At 43.3% G+C, this 16,792-nt stretch overlaps 1 protein-coding gene across 4 annotated transcripts in view; it reads left to right on the top strand.

The window, feature by feature from the left end:
* The window catches only part of DOCK9 (dedicator of cytokinesis 9), a 278,961-nt gene that overhangs the window by 208,756 nt on the left and 53,413 nt on the right, over nt 1-16,792 (top strand). For 2 of the 4 annotated variants that reach the window (XM_074989505.1, XM_074989515.1), the window contains exons 37-38: nt 4,927-4,974; nt 7,158-7,294. In XM_074989505.1, the coding sequence (XP_074845606.1) occupies nt 4,927-4,974; nt 7,158-7,294 (185 nt within the window). Of the gene's footprint in view, nt 1-4,926; nt 4,975-7,157; nt 7,295-7,861; nt 7,906-16,792 lie in introns of all 4 variants that reach the window. The other 2 variants (XM_074989534.1, XM_074989526.1) reach the window with 2 other exon arrangements.

Genomic DNA, 16,792 nt, shown 5'->3' with positions numbered 1-16,792 from the left:
AGTGCTGGGAATATGTTTTACTGTGAATGTAGCAAGACAGGATACTACTGCGCAGATGTTCACATGCTTAATGTGCTGTTGCATCTGTTGCCAGAATTCTTCTGGGACTCCTGTGAGGAAGCTCACAGCAGAATCATATTGTTCATTGTCTAAGCTGATACAAATATCTTGTTGTTATCCCTCTCTGTGGCCAGGTTCCACAAACAGGAATTCCCTTAATCATTGCCATTGAAATGCAGGCTTCTTTGATGTGGAAACCTGCCAATAACGGAGCAACACACACATCTAGTATCAGAGGAGTAGCCAAGTTAGTCCGTATCTTCAAAAACAAGAAGTCCTGTGGCAGCTTATAGACTAACGTATTTTGGAGCATAAGCTTTTGTGGGCAAAGACCCACTTGAGATCTCGGGCACGTGAGATTTTGCAGAGGGAAGTGAAGAATACTGCTTCCAGCTGAAATTTTTGGCAAGCTTTTAGACGGTGGCAGTTGCTCAAATTGGAATTTAGCCAAGGCATGGAGTCTGTACGTGGACTCCCTCTCTCCCTCAGCCTCCAACTTCTCCTGGCTGCTCTGGGGCTGGCGAGATGGCCATTACAGACCTGCGTCCACACACACACATGCAGCCTGGGCACAGGCCCATCCCTCCAACCATCCCCCAAACTCATGCTGCGTCCCCTCGGAGACCTGTTCCAGACCCTGAGCTGACATCCCTACCTGCTTTTCCCTGTTACTGGGTGTCCCCCTCCGCCCTCTCTGTCCCCTGCTCAGCACTCCAGACACTCCAGGCTTGGCAGGGGCAGCCACAGTTGCAGAGCAACTCTCTCCCCTCATGCCCACTGCTGCTGGATGGAGAAGGTCCCCATTCCCCACTGTGCCCTCTGCCCGGCACCCCAGGACACTCCAAGCTGGGCCGGGGTGGCTGCAGCAGTGAAGCATCTTGTTTGCTCATGCCTGCTGCTGCTGGAAGTGGGGAGAAAAGCGAGGCTTCCCTCCCTTCCACACACACCTCACACCTTCCACTCCTCCCATTGGCTCTGCCACCCCCATCCCATCCCTTGGAGGTGGAGAGCATGGAATCTTTCTCGAACATGGTGGGAGGAAGGGCAGGGCTGCGCTCCCTGTGTGCCAGGGAAAATCAACTCATGTGCTAGTCTTGGCATGTGTGCTGCATATTGCCGAACCCTTCTATATGACATCATGCATCACTGAGAAGCACACTTCCTGCTACAAGATGTGAGTTAAGAGTGCGGAAATCTACAATCACAGATCCATCAGGATCTCCTCAGAACTTTCCTACACATGGGAGTATATTCTGTTCTAAGTCTGTTCTGAAGAAAAGGGCTCTGGCCCAGCCTAGGTTAACTAAATCTTTGCTCCTAATCTCCAGAAATTCAGAATATCCTAAGCCTAATAGCCATGAATAAAACACTCATTAGCCTAGCTCTGTCAGTACCAGCCCAACAGACATCCCCAATGCTAGCAATACTAACTGAGCCACAAAAAAAAAAAAGAGTCATTATGTATCCCTTTGGACTCTTCAACCACAGACAGTAGTATCATGAGTACCCGATTTGTCAACAGGACAGAGCCGCTCTACATTGCCTCCAATGTTATCCCACATACTCCAGGGCAGCACAAAACATTTTTGTTTTTCTTGTTTCTCAATCTTCTCTACTACTGGGACCTTCTTTCATTAGGGAAATCATAACTCCTTCAAGGTAAATGGGCTGTGGGCAAAGTCTGTACCTCCATTACCAAGTATTGCTTTTCTTCAGTAGGTCTCTTGGCACCACCAGTGGAACTAGTCCAGCTTTTTTTATCTTTGGGAAATCCGTGATCAGAGTAACTGTCGTCTTCTCCAAGGGCAACAGTCCAGACAACAAGTCAAAAGCTTCCTGTAATGCAGCCTTCACTAAGACACCTACCTTAGAACCAATGTTCACCATGCATGGGGACTTTAACAACCCTCCTTTGATCCCCCTCACTTGCTATGCTGGGGACCAAGAAGCTCAGACACACAATACACAGATTCAGTGTAATCCACTCGAGAGTCTATCCAAGCCTCCCTCCAAGGGAGCAGCCACAACTTCTTTCTGACCCTAAAGAAGAGGAAGATTACAAGCCTATCTTTTCCACTATAAAAGTGGGAGTACTTGCACTTCTAAAAGGACTCGAGGACAACCCTCCATTCCTGCCACAAAGAGAAAATACCACAAACATCCCTGCAAACCAAGTCTATGATTCAACAGTTATGCCATCACCAGTTCTATTAACTACCTCATAGGATACAGAGGGGTATAAAAATCATAATACCCTGCATATCCAGCATCATCATCTCAACATCACCCACTGACTAAAATTTTTTTTGATAGAATGCTTAATTTATGAACTGCCAGTGAAAACTTCCTAATTGATGCCCACGCGTAGTTTGGAGGTCTCCTATCACTTTTATTCTATAACTGTTTACAACGTGTGGTCCTCAGATGTCTGGAGGACTGCGTACTACATTCAAGGGGTAAGTGAAAGACTTTGATTGAAAACTGAACAGAATTCAGCTACTCATACAGACAATAGATTTCCAAAGGGGCTCACATGTCGATTTGAGATTTCCAAAGGAATCCGCAGATGGAAAAAAAGCTGAGAACCACTGTAATGGACACATGGGTGTTAGATATTATCCATTCTGGCTACACAGTACTTTTGTATCACTATCTCTTCCCAAAAAACCCTTTCCACTTCTTTTCATAGGTCATTCTCATGAGGATCCTCCATCAGGAGAACAGGTCACTCCTCCACTGGAGAATCCAAGTAGTTACCCTTCAGTATGAAGGAAATAGGCTTTATTTTGATATTTCCTGTGACCCTAAAAGAAGGAAGGCTCATAACTCCTTTTTTGATCTGTCGGTTTGTTTTTATTTGCACATATTTCCATATGGTTCTATTGACATCAGTTATACAATCCCAGGAAAAGAACACGTGCATCACAGCTGTAAATATGAAAGATACTTACTTATACCTGGACATCGAGCCATCTTTCAGGTGGTGTCTGGTGGGCACTGACTGCTTTCAGTAAAGGGTTCTCCCATTCATCCTAGCAACCACATTTAGGGTCTTTACAAAATGGTTCTAGTAGTAAGAGGCAGAACAGTTTCACCACCTTCCTTTAACTAGCAGATTGGCTTTTCCTTGCCAAGACATGCTGATAAGCTTTACATGAATGTCATTGGTGATTTACCTCCTATCATCCGTGGGAGTCTATGTGAGATATACAAATGTCTGTCCTGACTGCAACACAAAATAGGTAATTCATAGAAGTTGACCCTAGGTTCAGTCAGGGTGAGAGCTTATCACCCAACTAATTTTAGCTACCTGATAGACCAGGTTACATGCAATCATTGAATGTCAGCATGGATTTGTCTCTCTCTCTGGACAAATGATTTCATGTGCTTAAGTGGGCTTGACTTTGGGTGTTATATGCATCCAGCAAACAGCATGAATACCTTACTAACTATTTTCAGCAGGATGTGGTCCTCACTAACATGGCAGAAAGATTCTGAACAAATATGTGTTCATGTCTCCCCCACACAAGATACAGTCATTGTGAATGTATTCTTGATAGACTAGGGATCCCACCTGTACAGTCACATAATCCAGGCTGCTTGGACACCCCAAGAAGTCAAAATACACATCAATCTTTTGGAACTCCAGGCAGTATGAAAAGCTTGCAAAGCCTTTCTACCATTCATCCAGTGCTACCATGTACTCATATCAGACATCTCCCATTTAACTCTGTACTTCCCAGGAATCCAGACCTCAGTGACAGCTAGCCTTAGCAGGCATTTCAGTCATAAGTGGGAATTATATGATTCAGTAGTGCACAACATTTTTACTCAATGGCGAATCCATTTGGGACCTGTTTTGCTTCCCAGACCTACAGGAATTGAAAGATTTGCTGCTCAAGAAACATATATTCTAGAGAAGATTCTCTCCTCAGACCTCTCCCCTTGGCTCCCACCCAGCCTCTGAGCACCATAAATTACATTACCTTGAAGTCATGTGCCTTTTTCCCACCAGCATAGCTTACTGTCTTGTTTACATAGACTTCACCTTTCACATTTCACCACATTTGCTACTGCAGCACAGTTGTGCCTGTGTAATGTGGTGGTGTAGACTAGCCCTTAAATTGTAAACTCGTTCTAGGAGAGACTAACCTTTTATGTGTGTAGACATCACCTGAGCTAATGAAGCTATGTTTATGACATATACAACTGGACACAAATATAAATACTATAATAATAATAATAATAATAATAATAATAATATAGTATAAATGCTAAATATAAATACTAAAGTTTGTTTAGAATATGATGTTTTGTAAGTGGCAATAAATACCCTTTTAGTTTTCACTCCATTTTTCATTGTTAGAAATTCTAACTTGGATTAAGCAAGATACTGCACTCTTTGCTCTGATTCCAGGTGAAAGGAATTGCCCCACTCTTGCTGCTGTCACCCTTTGCTGTTCTTTGTGTACTGCAGGGTCAGAGGAACTGCGACTTCCCAGCACACTCATTTTTCTGGCACATTCAGTGCAGCTAGGTGATTATCAGTAATAAAACAGGCAGCTGTCACCATGTCAACCCCATAGTCAGAGGAAAGTTAGGAAAGGTAACCTGACCTGATCTCAAGAGAGTCTAGTTATTCTCGGACACAACCTGAACCCTTATACTTGGGTCCTGTCAGATTCAGACTAGGTTTCAGGGCACCTCTGAAAGGATAGGAACAATTAAAATAGATATTTTTTCTGAAGTGCCCATGAGAAAGAGCTTAGAGAGACCAACAAGCAGAAATAATGGGTAAATATTGGCAGTAACCTCTTATTTAAACAATTTTTAAATGTGCAATGAATCCTAATGTGTTCTCTGCAGGGTGTGTTTGCATCAGTTCCAGTACATGGGGAAACGATACATAGCAAGGTACTGTGTAGAATTTAAATTTATGGTATTATGCTATGAGAGAATTAAAAATAGTGTCTCCATTGAGTTCTTGTTTATTAAAAAGTTGTTGTACAAGAATAGAGGAATTATTACACAATGAGGCCTAGCAATCTGAAGGTATTTAATTGGATCCACAACACTTTTTGGGTACTTTCTAAAAATGTTGTTGCTGTTGAAGAATATTAGAAATATATTAGAAAAATATGCTTATAAGAAAGTAGTTTAATTGGTATTTCCTTTAGAGGAGAATATATTTTGAAAGATACATATCTTAAAATTATGCTAATAGTTAGCAAATACTAGTTTGTGATAATGGCAAGCTTTGAAACTGTTTTAGTTGAATATTCTGGGAAGCTCTGCTGTATAGAATTTTTGCTAAATTAAATTATAATGTACATTTCAAGACTGAGCATAGATTTATTGAGATAGGGGATAGATCTTTAATCACACTGGTTATAGTAACAGGTCTCATAAGATGACATTTTCCAGTTTTTTTCCTGTTTTCTAGATTTTAATTTTTCAGTTTGTAGAGCTAAGTTCTGCCATCACATGTGTGACACACTGAAGTCCATTAATCAGTGGGAAGTTAATGGGAATTGAATGCATGTAACTGAAGTTTGAATTTGCTCATAAATTGCATAGTGTACTTCAGCATTTCTTCCACATTTGCATAAATCTCATACAAAGTGTAGAATAATTGATATATTAAAGAAGTTAGTGAACACAGTCTATTTAGGTTTTCACACTGCCTTCAGTACCTTGGTGTTGAAGCCAATGTGGTAATAGTAAACTTGTGGGGAAAAATCTTGGCCCTATTGTAGTCAGTGGGAATTTTGTCATTAACTGTAGTGGAGTCAGGATTACACCAACAGTTTTGACATTCATATTTCCCAATGCAAGTACCTGAATGCAGGATACTATGCTAGCAGTTAACAGTGGAAATTGAAATATCAAGGAGTTAAATCAGAATATACCACAAATCATGATTTAAAAACTAACTTTTTCAGACAATGATATGGGAATTTGTTTTGTATAAAAAGAAAACAATAAACTTTCCAGCCTAATTTAAACATGAAATATTTATCCATCTGATTGCATAAATGATATTTTGTGGGCTTACAAGAAGTTTGCATATATCTTTCTCCTATCTCCAGCCCCAAGAAATATTTAGTCACGGGAAAAAAATCAGTGATAAGATGGATCTATAGCTGTTTCTTAGGTTAGAGTGTGTCTTTAGCTATGATTATAGTGCTTTATGCCTTAACATATTTCAGAATTTCCAGTCTTAAGAAAAGCTATTAAAAACATTTTGACATAGTAAAAAGACTGTTCCACACTTGTCATATTGAATTATGACTTGATCTGCTCTGCATGTTAACAAACACCAAACTATTAAAAATCATAAGTCTCTGGTGGTCTGTGGGTTAACTTCACTTTCACAATCAACTGTAACCTTTAAATCTGTAACATTTATGTCACATCAAAGCATGTTGTATCAAAGTAAATGCATGTACTGCACAGAATAACACCAAGGGAAAGAAAGCACTTAATTAAGGGAACAGGAAGAGGTCCAGTTCCAGAACTGGTTTTCATTTCTCATCAACTATGGTGGTGGTGCACACCTAGAAGTTTGTACTGATTGCTAACACAAATCACTTTTCTGTTTTCTTCACTTGATTGCTGACAAGTTTTAACAAAGTATATGGCTCTTCTCCCTTCCTGCCTGGGTAAGACACAGGTGTTAATGCCTAAATTAATTCCTGCTCTTATTGCATGTGGCCTTTCCAGTTTTATCACTGCACCTTTTTTAACTTTTCCCAAAACTTGTATAATCAAAAGAAATTTATGCATTTTTCAGTTTTGACTGTTGTCAAAAGATCATCTAAATGAGCTCTAATATAATGTTGCTGAAAGTGTGAAAGTACATTAAATTTAAAGTCACCATTTGTGTGCTCTTGTTTTCACACAGTAGATTTTCTAATTAAGAATTTGCTATTGAAAAATGCATATTTTTGTTTTAGCTTACCTAAAACAAAAAAAGTCTGCATTGCAATTCATTCTTTAATACTTTTTGTGCTGTAGCTGCTTAACTAACTCTCCCTGCCATGCTGCTGTTTGACATGTCTAACTTTTGCTTCTATCCCATTTCACCAATCTTGCAGGAACCAGGAGGGGTTGGGACCCATAGTTCATGATCGAAAATCTCAGACATTGCCTGTTTCCCGTAGCAGAACAGGAATGATGCATGCCAGATTGCAGCAACTGAGCAGCCTGGATAACACACTCACTTTTAACCACAGTAAGTTTCATTGCACCATAACAGTTGTCCTCATCCACTTCCACAACACCTGAGAATATCCCAGACCCACACCAGAGCACATCATGGACTTTATTATTTCATACAATTAACTGGAATTAGTTCATTGGTCTAATGCCACTTTGTGGTAGAGCAGTCAACACGGAGTGATGACATAATGTGGAACATGGTTAACTATAGCATTAGATATTTTAATGTGGTGCTTTGAGAATCTATTAGGTATGAAATATTCTAAATCATTTTTAATCTGATACTGATTTAAATCACAAACAGATCTTGCTCATTTGAAAATGATTTACAGTCTAGCTCATTTTTAACTATATGGCTTGAATTTTTCTTAAAAGTTCTATTTTTATCCACTTGTCACCTATAAAAGTATGGTATTCATGTTATAACATGCACTTAGTTGATCATGTTTCCTGGTTCTTATGTTGCTTTATGAAAATACAAATCTTAGAATTTCTATGAGGAATGTAAAGTCCATGATTTAGTTTGTGTGGTTGTGAAAGAGCTACCAATAATGAAGTGACTTTTTCTGTGTGTTTTCAGTGTAAGAAAGATATCAAGTGTGCTTGGAATTTCTGTAGACAATGGTAAGACTTGAAAAGGTTGAAGTTAGTTTGTGTAAGGCTATTTTAATCAAAAACAGTTTTATATATTGTCTTTTAAATATGCTGTTTTAAAATTTCAAATCATTCAAAAAGGAAAATATGATCTTTTTTTTTTTTTTTAAGTTTCCTATGGTTTCAACCACCAAGGAGACTGGTCAGCTAATCTAATGTGTTGTCTTAACAGAATTGCATACAGTAAAACTATGTGAACTATGTATGTTACCTATATATAATTGTTCTTGTACATCAATTTTCCATAGCTTGTCTAACTGCCCCTTACATGTACATAAAATCTTGTATCTGGCTTACTGCTGTTAACGTAAGGCAACAGTTGATCCAGTCCTGACTTATTTGCTGATGGAATCTCTGAGAACTTGATAGTTGGTTCTGTATTGTAGACAATAACATAAATGTGCTATCCTGTATTTTCTGTTGCCATAGAAGAGATTTATCAGTAAGAGATGAGAAGAAATTAAATGCTTGGCAAGCCCACAGGTCAGATGCACAAGTCACTGCCAAAGTCACAGAGGTCATGTAAATTCATGAAATCCATGACCTCCATGACAAACTCACAGCCTTAAACATAGATTTTTCAGAAGGTCTTTTTCTTTCAAAGTCCAGTTTTGTTTGTTAAACCTTACAAAATAAAGTCATTAAAGATTATCCTGTGTTGCATTTTGAGAAGTACGTCAATGTTAGCACCTCTATTTAGTTGCTTTTAATGGTATCTCAACTCAGCAGTTTTGATTGTCAGCTCTTCACCTATGGGAAAGGATTACTTTTTCTCCTCTTCCTCAAATGAGATTAGAGAGAGGTCCCCGTCATGTCCTTCAGCCTGCTTTTCACCTGATAGACAGTAGGGATCAAATTCAATACTGTAAGCACAGGGAACACAGATATACACGCTCATCCTGGCACACCTTCTTGGTCTCCCACACAGTTTGCATTTGGTCCATATTCATGGCCTCATTGGGCTTCATGATGTCCTCAGTTTACACTCACATTCTAGAACAGTCACTGTCTCCAGCTAAACTGGTATTCCTGGGGTATAAACTGTGGCTGTTGGTGAGGAGCCTCATAAGGTTGGGAGGGTGTCCTTATGAGAATTCTTACCAACAGCTACAGTCTATACCCCAGGAATACCAGTCCTGGAACCTTTCCTTGCAACAAAGCCCGCTGCCAGCTTTGTCCACATATCTACTCTGGAAATACCATCACTGGACCTAACCAGGTTATTCGCAGAATCACGGGCACATTCTCATGTTCCTCATCTAACATCGTATATGCCATCATGTGCCAACAATGCCCCAATGCTTTGTACGTTGGGCAGACTTCTAACTCCCTTAGACAAAGAGTTAATGGGCACAAAACATACATAAAAACACTTTGCACCACTATTGAAAGGGAGACAGCTGAGCTGTCTTTTATATTCAAATTTGGCATATTAACATGTGGTTTGAACCGGGATGGGAATTTTCTGAGTCACTATAGGGTCACGTTTGCATACTTGGCTTAATCTAATTCTTGACCTCCCCCCCACCCCCCACTCTCTGATTTGCTCACCTTGATCATTTTTTTTCTGATTTGTCCTCCTTGATTACTGTTTTTGGTTCTCTGTGCCTTAAATATTGAGTCTGTTCTGGTATGGCTATGGTCTGAAGAAGTGGGTCTGTCCCACGAAAGCTTACCTAATAAATTATTTTGTTAGTCTTTAAAGTGCTACTTGACTGCTTTTTTGTTTTGATAGTATATAGACTATCACGGCTTCCTCTCTGTTACTAACGTAAGACACATGCAACTTGATTACGTGTATCTGGATTGTTTACTGTACTATACAAAAATGTTACACACTTTTAAGAAATTAAACATAATTTTAGCAAATTGCAATCCTTTGGCTAAATCAGTTTTCCCACCTTCAGAAACTTGTCTGCAGATCTTGCTGGTTTCCAGTCAAAACCAAGATCCACGACACTCAGAAATGGCTACCCTTTGCCAAGCATATTTCCCTGCGCAATGATAACAAAATGTCTATTTGCTTCTCTATAGTTTCCCAACAATCGTCATTTTGTCTTGCTGCTAAGACAAAATTACTCCCTTTGGATTTAGGATTTATTTATACTACTAAGTGTTGTTGACAAAACAAAACTCACCAAAGGGTGTTCACACTTTGCTCCCTCTGTTGACAGATCATGTCCACATTGAGGGCATCATCGTCCACAGTGTGATCAATACACTTTGGGTATGTATTCCATAGTGCAGTGTTGCAGGAACTCAGAGCTGATCCTGTCCATCTTGAAATTCCCTGTGAGTTTTCCCTCAGCGTCCTCAGCTGCTGAGAACAGCTTCATTAGTAGTTATGGGAGCTCTCCATGCTTAGGAATGCCAAAGCTGCATAGCAATCTGTCTCCATCTCCGTGTGGCAGCAGTGTGCCTGGGCCAGGAGTCTGCTACCTGCATCTCCATGCATCTCTTTAAGGACTTGTGTGGCTTCCAACAAAGTAGTGAGTTTGAGACCTGATTGGAATTGCTCAGACAGGCTGTTTCTACGCTTCATGTTCTTTTCAAATGATGATTTTTTTGATGTCCTAAACTCAAAATAAGTAGAGTTGAAAAATCACATTCACAGTCACAGCATTGTGAAACAGCGTTCAAGTTTAAAGGACACCAGTTTGAAATCACAGTAATGCACTGTAAGTATGTATCTCCGTGATACCCTGTCTGTGTCTGGCATCTCATTCCTTGAGCAGGCATTATGGGAAGTCGCCAGGAACTGCATAATTTTCTGGGAATATGGAAATTGTCTCATTAACCCCTGCTCTTCTTGGAATCTTTCTGAGGCGTCTGGCTTGCTTTTGCTCCATTTGAAACTGACAGTGCTAGCCCTGGACACCAGCATCTGCAAGCAGCAGTCATGGATCTGTCATTCCTCACTTCCTGTCAGAGCAATCATGGATCTCATATGCTATGCAACAGGCGATGTGTACAACATGCACTACAGTAGACTTGCTGTAAGGGGAAGAGGAGGCAGAGTGAGCCATCATCGCCTCATGTCCCATGGGATCAGATGCCAGCAGATACTTTTTGCTCTGGCAGAGTGTGTTCTTGTGCGCGCCTTTGGAGGGTCTTCTATAGTCACGGTTTTCCTCACCACACATGCACAGCAGCACCGCCTTGTGCAATCTGATGTGCGTGTGGCGTGGGCCCCTCAGTTCCTTTTCTTCTGTCTTCAGCTATAGGCAGAGTTTGCCTTCTCTCTCTCTCTCTCTCTCTGAAAGACAAAAGAGTTAGTTTAGCATTTCCTACCCTTTCTCCAAGTTGTTTATCCTGTTCAAAAAAGTTGGTTAATTTGTAGCATTAGGAATATTTGCTGAGTCATTGTTATGCTGGGCTCCCCAGGTTTTAAGCGATGAGCAATGTGCAAAGAAGCCATGCTGGTCTCGGACGGCCATGCTTCCTGCATCAAGTGCTTGGGTGAGAGCCACCAGATCCAGCCCTGCACCTATTGCTTTAGCCTCATTGCGAGGGCCAAGAGGGACCGAGAGAACAGGCTCAAAACTTATCTATGAAAAGTCCCTCCAACCACCAGCCCCAGAGCAGTCTTCCACTAAGGATTCATCACAGGAGACCAAGGGTATGGATTCTGCACATCCCTCTACCTCAGTCCACACCCGACCTGCAGCGGTGGACCCTTTTCCAGCACGTTCCTAGTCTCTGATGCTGTCTTTGTGGGCTGTGCAAGCTGGAAAGACTGCCAAAGTGTCCCCATCATGGTCTAAGCCAGCTGAAGAGGGCACATTTGGAACTGAGCCACGGTCCCTCCAACACCGTTAGCACTGCCAGCTTCAGCTGCTTCTACCCCTGGGTATAAGAGATCCTCCGAAACCAAGACCCCAACCTTGGTGCCAGACCAAGAGTGCAAGTGGCACCATTCCAAGTCTCTGTGCCACTCATGTGAGGCACTGGACTTGGCAATGCACAAGCCTGGGACCAAGGTACTGCCCCATTCTCACGTGGCATTGGAAATGGCACCGCGACACTGCTTTGCCAAAGCCCCCAGCACCAGAGCATGGTATAGCATCAAAAAGGCACCGTGAAGACTCCCCACCAAGACAATGCACAGTACCTACCGGTGCTGGCACCACCAGCTCACTACATTGGGTGTCTCCAGTGCCATCTGCGTTCATGTGTCTGTCTCCTCCATGTTTGGGGTTTTCACAGGCTTAGGGGTTAAACTGCTCACTCTGGGAAAGGGCGGTTCCAACTGCAGGAATGTGGGTTTTTTCATCACAGCAGTCCAGCCCTACTCACTCCAACGGGAAGGATGAGTTGCCCACCATGGCCTACCCACAACCACCCTGACCATGTTTCACACACCGCTACCCATACCCTCAGGAGATGGCACCACACACCTTGGCAGGCGTAGTCGCCTCACTTCCATGCCCTACCAGCACTGTCCATGGTGTTCAGAAATCACCCCATTTTGCTGCAACCCACTAAGTCAGTGAGGTATCCATGTGAACATTTTGGGGCTGAGGATTCCGTGTCAGAGGGCAAGGATAGATCCCCATTACATTATTCCTCATCTTTACCAGAAGGCATGGTGCTTTGGTGTTGCCACTCCCTGCAGACAACTCAAGGGCATTCTAGAATTTGTTCCAGCGTGTGGCCCAGACCTACGAAAAGGACCTACAGGAAGTGCTGGTTAAACAATATAGGCTCCTCCACACCCTGTAGCCTCCTTCCTTCTCTGGGATCGCAATACCCAAGGACAAGGCCATCTTGGACCCCACCAATATCATATGGCAGACACCGGCATCCATTCCTTCCACAAACAAGAGGGCTGAGAAGCAGTTTGTGGCCTCCAAGGAAGCAGAGTTCTTATTTATCCACTTGCATTCAAATTAATTGTTGGTGGATGCCATCCGCCACAAGACAAAGTCCTTCTGTTCCATTCCTCAGGACAAGTTGAGTAAGAAGTGGGACATTATGGGGTGCAGTCTATTCATTTGGCACATTGCTCCTGCAGGCAAAAAATTATGCAGCCATGCTGGCTGACTTAGACCATAATTACTCCAAACTTCAGGAGTTGGTCCTCACTTTATCTGAGCAACAGCACCCAGCCCTCATGAATGTCATCCGTGAGAGGTCCATCATCACCCGCACAGCACTTCAGTCTGCAGTGGATGTGGCGGACACAGCAGCTAGGGTCATGGCTTCTGCCACAGTCATGAGGTGCATGTCCTGGCTTCAGCCCTTAGTGGTCCCCAGGGGCCTGCAGCAGAAAGTAGAGGATCTCCCCTTTGAAAAGCAGCATTTATTCACTAAAACATGGACTCACTCAATGAAGGATTCTCGCACCATGGTGCAAACACTGGGGGTGTACACTGCCTGTCTCCCCCTCTCCCCCCGTTGAAGTGGGCCAACTACTTTTCCCTATCAGAGAGCACGAGAGCAATTCCAGTGGCAATCGAAATGCTTTGACTCTTGCCAGCGGCACAGGTCCCAGTGGTGAAGACTCAACAGGCAACAACAATAACCCACAGCATCCCACCCTCGGCAATCAAACAGCAGTTTTGAGGCTGTGATTGGGAGTATGAGAGATCTTTCTAATCCCGTCAGCCAGTATGGGCGCCATCTGTTCCACTATCATCTCCACCCCTTCTTCCCCCGCTGGGCCACCATTGCATCCAGACAAGTGGGTCTTGGAGCTAGTGGCCCAGGACTATTCTATCCTGTTTACCTCTACCCTGCCCCATCCCATCCCTCTTCAGGGACCCCTCTTATAAGCATCTCCTCAAGCAAGAAGTTCTGCATCTCCGTCTGGGCTCCATTGAGCTGGTCCCCACAGAGTTTCAGGGCAGAGGGCTCTACTCCACATACTTCCTAACTCAGAAGAAAAATGGGGGAGGGAGGATGGAAGCCCCTTCTCCTTCTCAAGAGGGTCAACAAATATGTTTTTTTATTGACTGTTCAAGATGGTGACCCTTGTGAACTTTATTCTGGCACTGGACGGAAATGACTGGCTCTCAGATCTTGCCTACAAGATGCCTATTTCCACATTACAATCCATCCACTGCACAGACATTTCCTCAAGTTTATAGTGGGGGTCCCACCATTGTCAGTACCACCAGGTCCTCCCATTTGGGCTCTTCATCACATCCAGGTTGTTCTCCAAGACACTGGTAGTTGTGGCTGCCCACCTGTGTTGGCACAAGGTCATCTGGATGATTGTCTTATAAAAGGACCATCATTCTTGGAGGCACTTCAGATCACCACAGACCTCTTGGTAAGCCTCAGCTTTCACACAAACTATGAGAAGTTCATGCTTCAACCCATGCAGTCGCTAGAGTTCATCTGGGCTTGCATAAATACTACCATTCCCAGGACAACTCTGCCCTTCTCGGCCCTGTGCGATCTCATCCTGGTGGTGCCACTGCCCCCACCATCACAGGGCGCATCTACTTCCGTCTGCTGTGGTACATGGCTACAACTATGTATAAAGTCAAACTGGCCAGAATTCACATGCCATGTGTTCAGTCATGGCTGGCCACATGCTATGTCCCAGCCAGGGACCCTCTGTCCAAGACCCTGGCCATGCTACCATGTGTTCTTGCCTCCCTCCAGTGGTGGACATATTCAAATAACTTATTTTCATCACGGTGCCATTCCACTAGCCACCCCCATCTATCACCCTTATGATGGACCCCTCCCTTATGGGGAGGCGGGAGCATTTGGGTTCTCATGTGGTCCAGGGCAAATGGTACTTTCTGAGCAAGCATGCCACATAAACTTCCTGGAACTCAGAGCAGTCCACTATGCATGCATGCATTTCCAATGGCATCTCATGTGCAGATAGGTCAACATCCTCACGGACAATACCATCTGCATGTATTATATCAACTATCAAGGCAGGGTTCGATCTCCATCCCTGCGCGCAGAGGCCATAAAACTGTGCACTTGGTGCCTTCAGTATCACATCACTCTGGTGGCCACATATCTCCCTGGGGTGCTGAACGTGACTCTGGATGCCCTCAATCACTCGTTCAGCAATCACCACAGGTGCACAGACCTGTTTGCGGCCCAAGTAAACAGAAAGTGTCACCAGTATTGCTCCAGAGTGGGTCTGGGGAGACACTCCCTTGGGGATACCTTCTTCAGTATTTGGGATGTTTCAGTATTTCTTCAGTATTGGGATGTTTGGGATGCTTCAGTATTTCTCACACGTTCCCTTCCCTTCCCTTGATTCACAAGCTTCTGGTCCAGATCAGACTGATCGGGCTCTCCTCCATCCTGTATTGGATATCAGTACTGACTCCATATTCCCTTTTTCCCTTGCCTCAACCTTCTGTCTCAGGACTTCGGCCGCACTCTTCACACTGATCTGTTCAGGCTGAACTTCCATGTGTGGCTGCTTCATGGTTCTAGAATGCTAAAACCACATGCTCTGAGGGGGTAAAGAGGGTTCTTGTTAACAGCAGACAGGAGTCTATACACGTCTTACAAATGGAAGAGGTTCTCTCAATTGTTGGGCAGTAACTATCCTGTGCCTCCTCACACCACCCTCCTTCCTGTTATCCTCAACTACCTACTATACCTGCATGAGTTTGGCCTAGCCCTCAGCACTGTCTGAATGCATGCTGTGGCGTTGGTGGCATTCTACCAAGCAGAGGATGAGATTTCCTTTCTCACCCATCCCTCCACCAGATATTTTCTGAGAGGTCTGCAAAACGCTTTCCTATCAGAACATTCTCGGGTCCCTATTTGGGACCTTAGTTATTTACTCAACTGCCTCATGAAACCACCCTTTGAACCCCTCATGAGATGTTTCTGGCTCCATCTGTCAATGAAGATCTTGTTTTTAGTTGCCATCACGTCAGTCAGGAGGGATGGGGAGCTTGCTGCTGTCATAGCTGAACCTCCTTATACCATGTTTACCAAGGATGGAGTCTCTCTTTGCTCTCATCCTAAGGTTACCCTTCCATTTCACATCGATGAACCCATCCACTTACCTGTGTTCTTCCTGAAGCTGCACTCTGATCCTGTGCGTACATCGTGACACACTCTGGATGTTCGACAGGCATTGGTCTTCTACATTGACCTCTTGTGGCCTTGGTGCAAATCTCCTAGGCTCTTACTTTCCTTTGCAGAGTGGTTTAAGGGTCTGCCCGTTTCATCTTGACGACTGTCCAAAGGCAGTGCTGGCTTTGAGTAGTTGAGCAGCTGTGTCATGGTCCATGTTTCTACTACAGGACAGTACGCTTCCAAGGTAGCAGAACAATCCTTAAGGAATGTACCGGCAGCAGTGATAACTAGAGTCCTGGGCTCTTTCCAAACAAGATGTAACTTCTGTCTTTTTGAAGCTCACTGTGAGTCCATAGCTGTGAGCAGAAGTAACAAAGCAATCAAAAAGCTCCTGTGCATCCTTCACCAAATGCACCAACAATGCACAGTCATCAGCAAACAGAAGGTCATAGACAATTGTAGTGCCCACTTTTATGCGAGCCTGAAGTCTCCAAAGAATGAAAACATCTGTTTGGAACTGAATAGGTATGCCCAGTGGGCAGTTCTTAAAAGTAACTAACAGCATAATTGAAAAGTAGATATTGAATAGGAGAGGAGCAAGAGCACGTCTTTGCTTTGTACCGTTTGATATTTCAGAAGGTGCTGATGTCTCTCCATTGTTTAGGATGTGAACAAGCATGCCATCATGAAAAGACCAAACTATGTTGGTAAATTTTTCAGGACCACCAGTTTGCTCAAGTATTTTCCAGAGCCCATTTCTGTTGACCCCATCAAATGCTTTGGTCAAGTCGAAGATCAGATAGAGGTCCTGATGTTGCTCTCTACATTTCTCTTGTAGTTGTCTGGC

This window comes from Carettochelys insculpta, chromosome 1 (genome assembly GCF_033958435.1).
Source record: "Carettochelys insculpta isolate YL-2023 chromosome 1, ASM3395843v1, whole genome shotgun sequence".
NCBI classification, from domain to species: Eukaryota; Metazoa; Chordata; order Testudines; family Carettochelyidae; genus Carettochelys; species Carettochelys insculpta.
The sequence above is the reverse complement of the archived record's forward strand: the minus strand, read 5'-3'. Positions and strand labels throughout refer to the sequence as shown.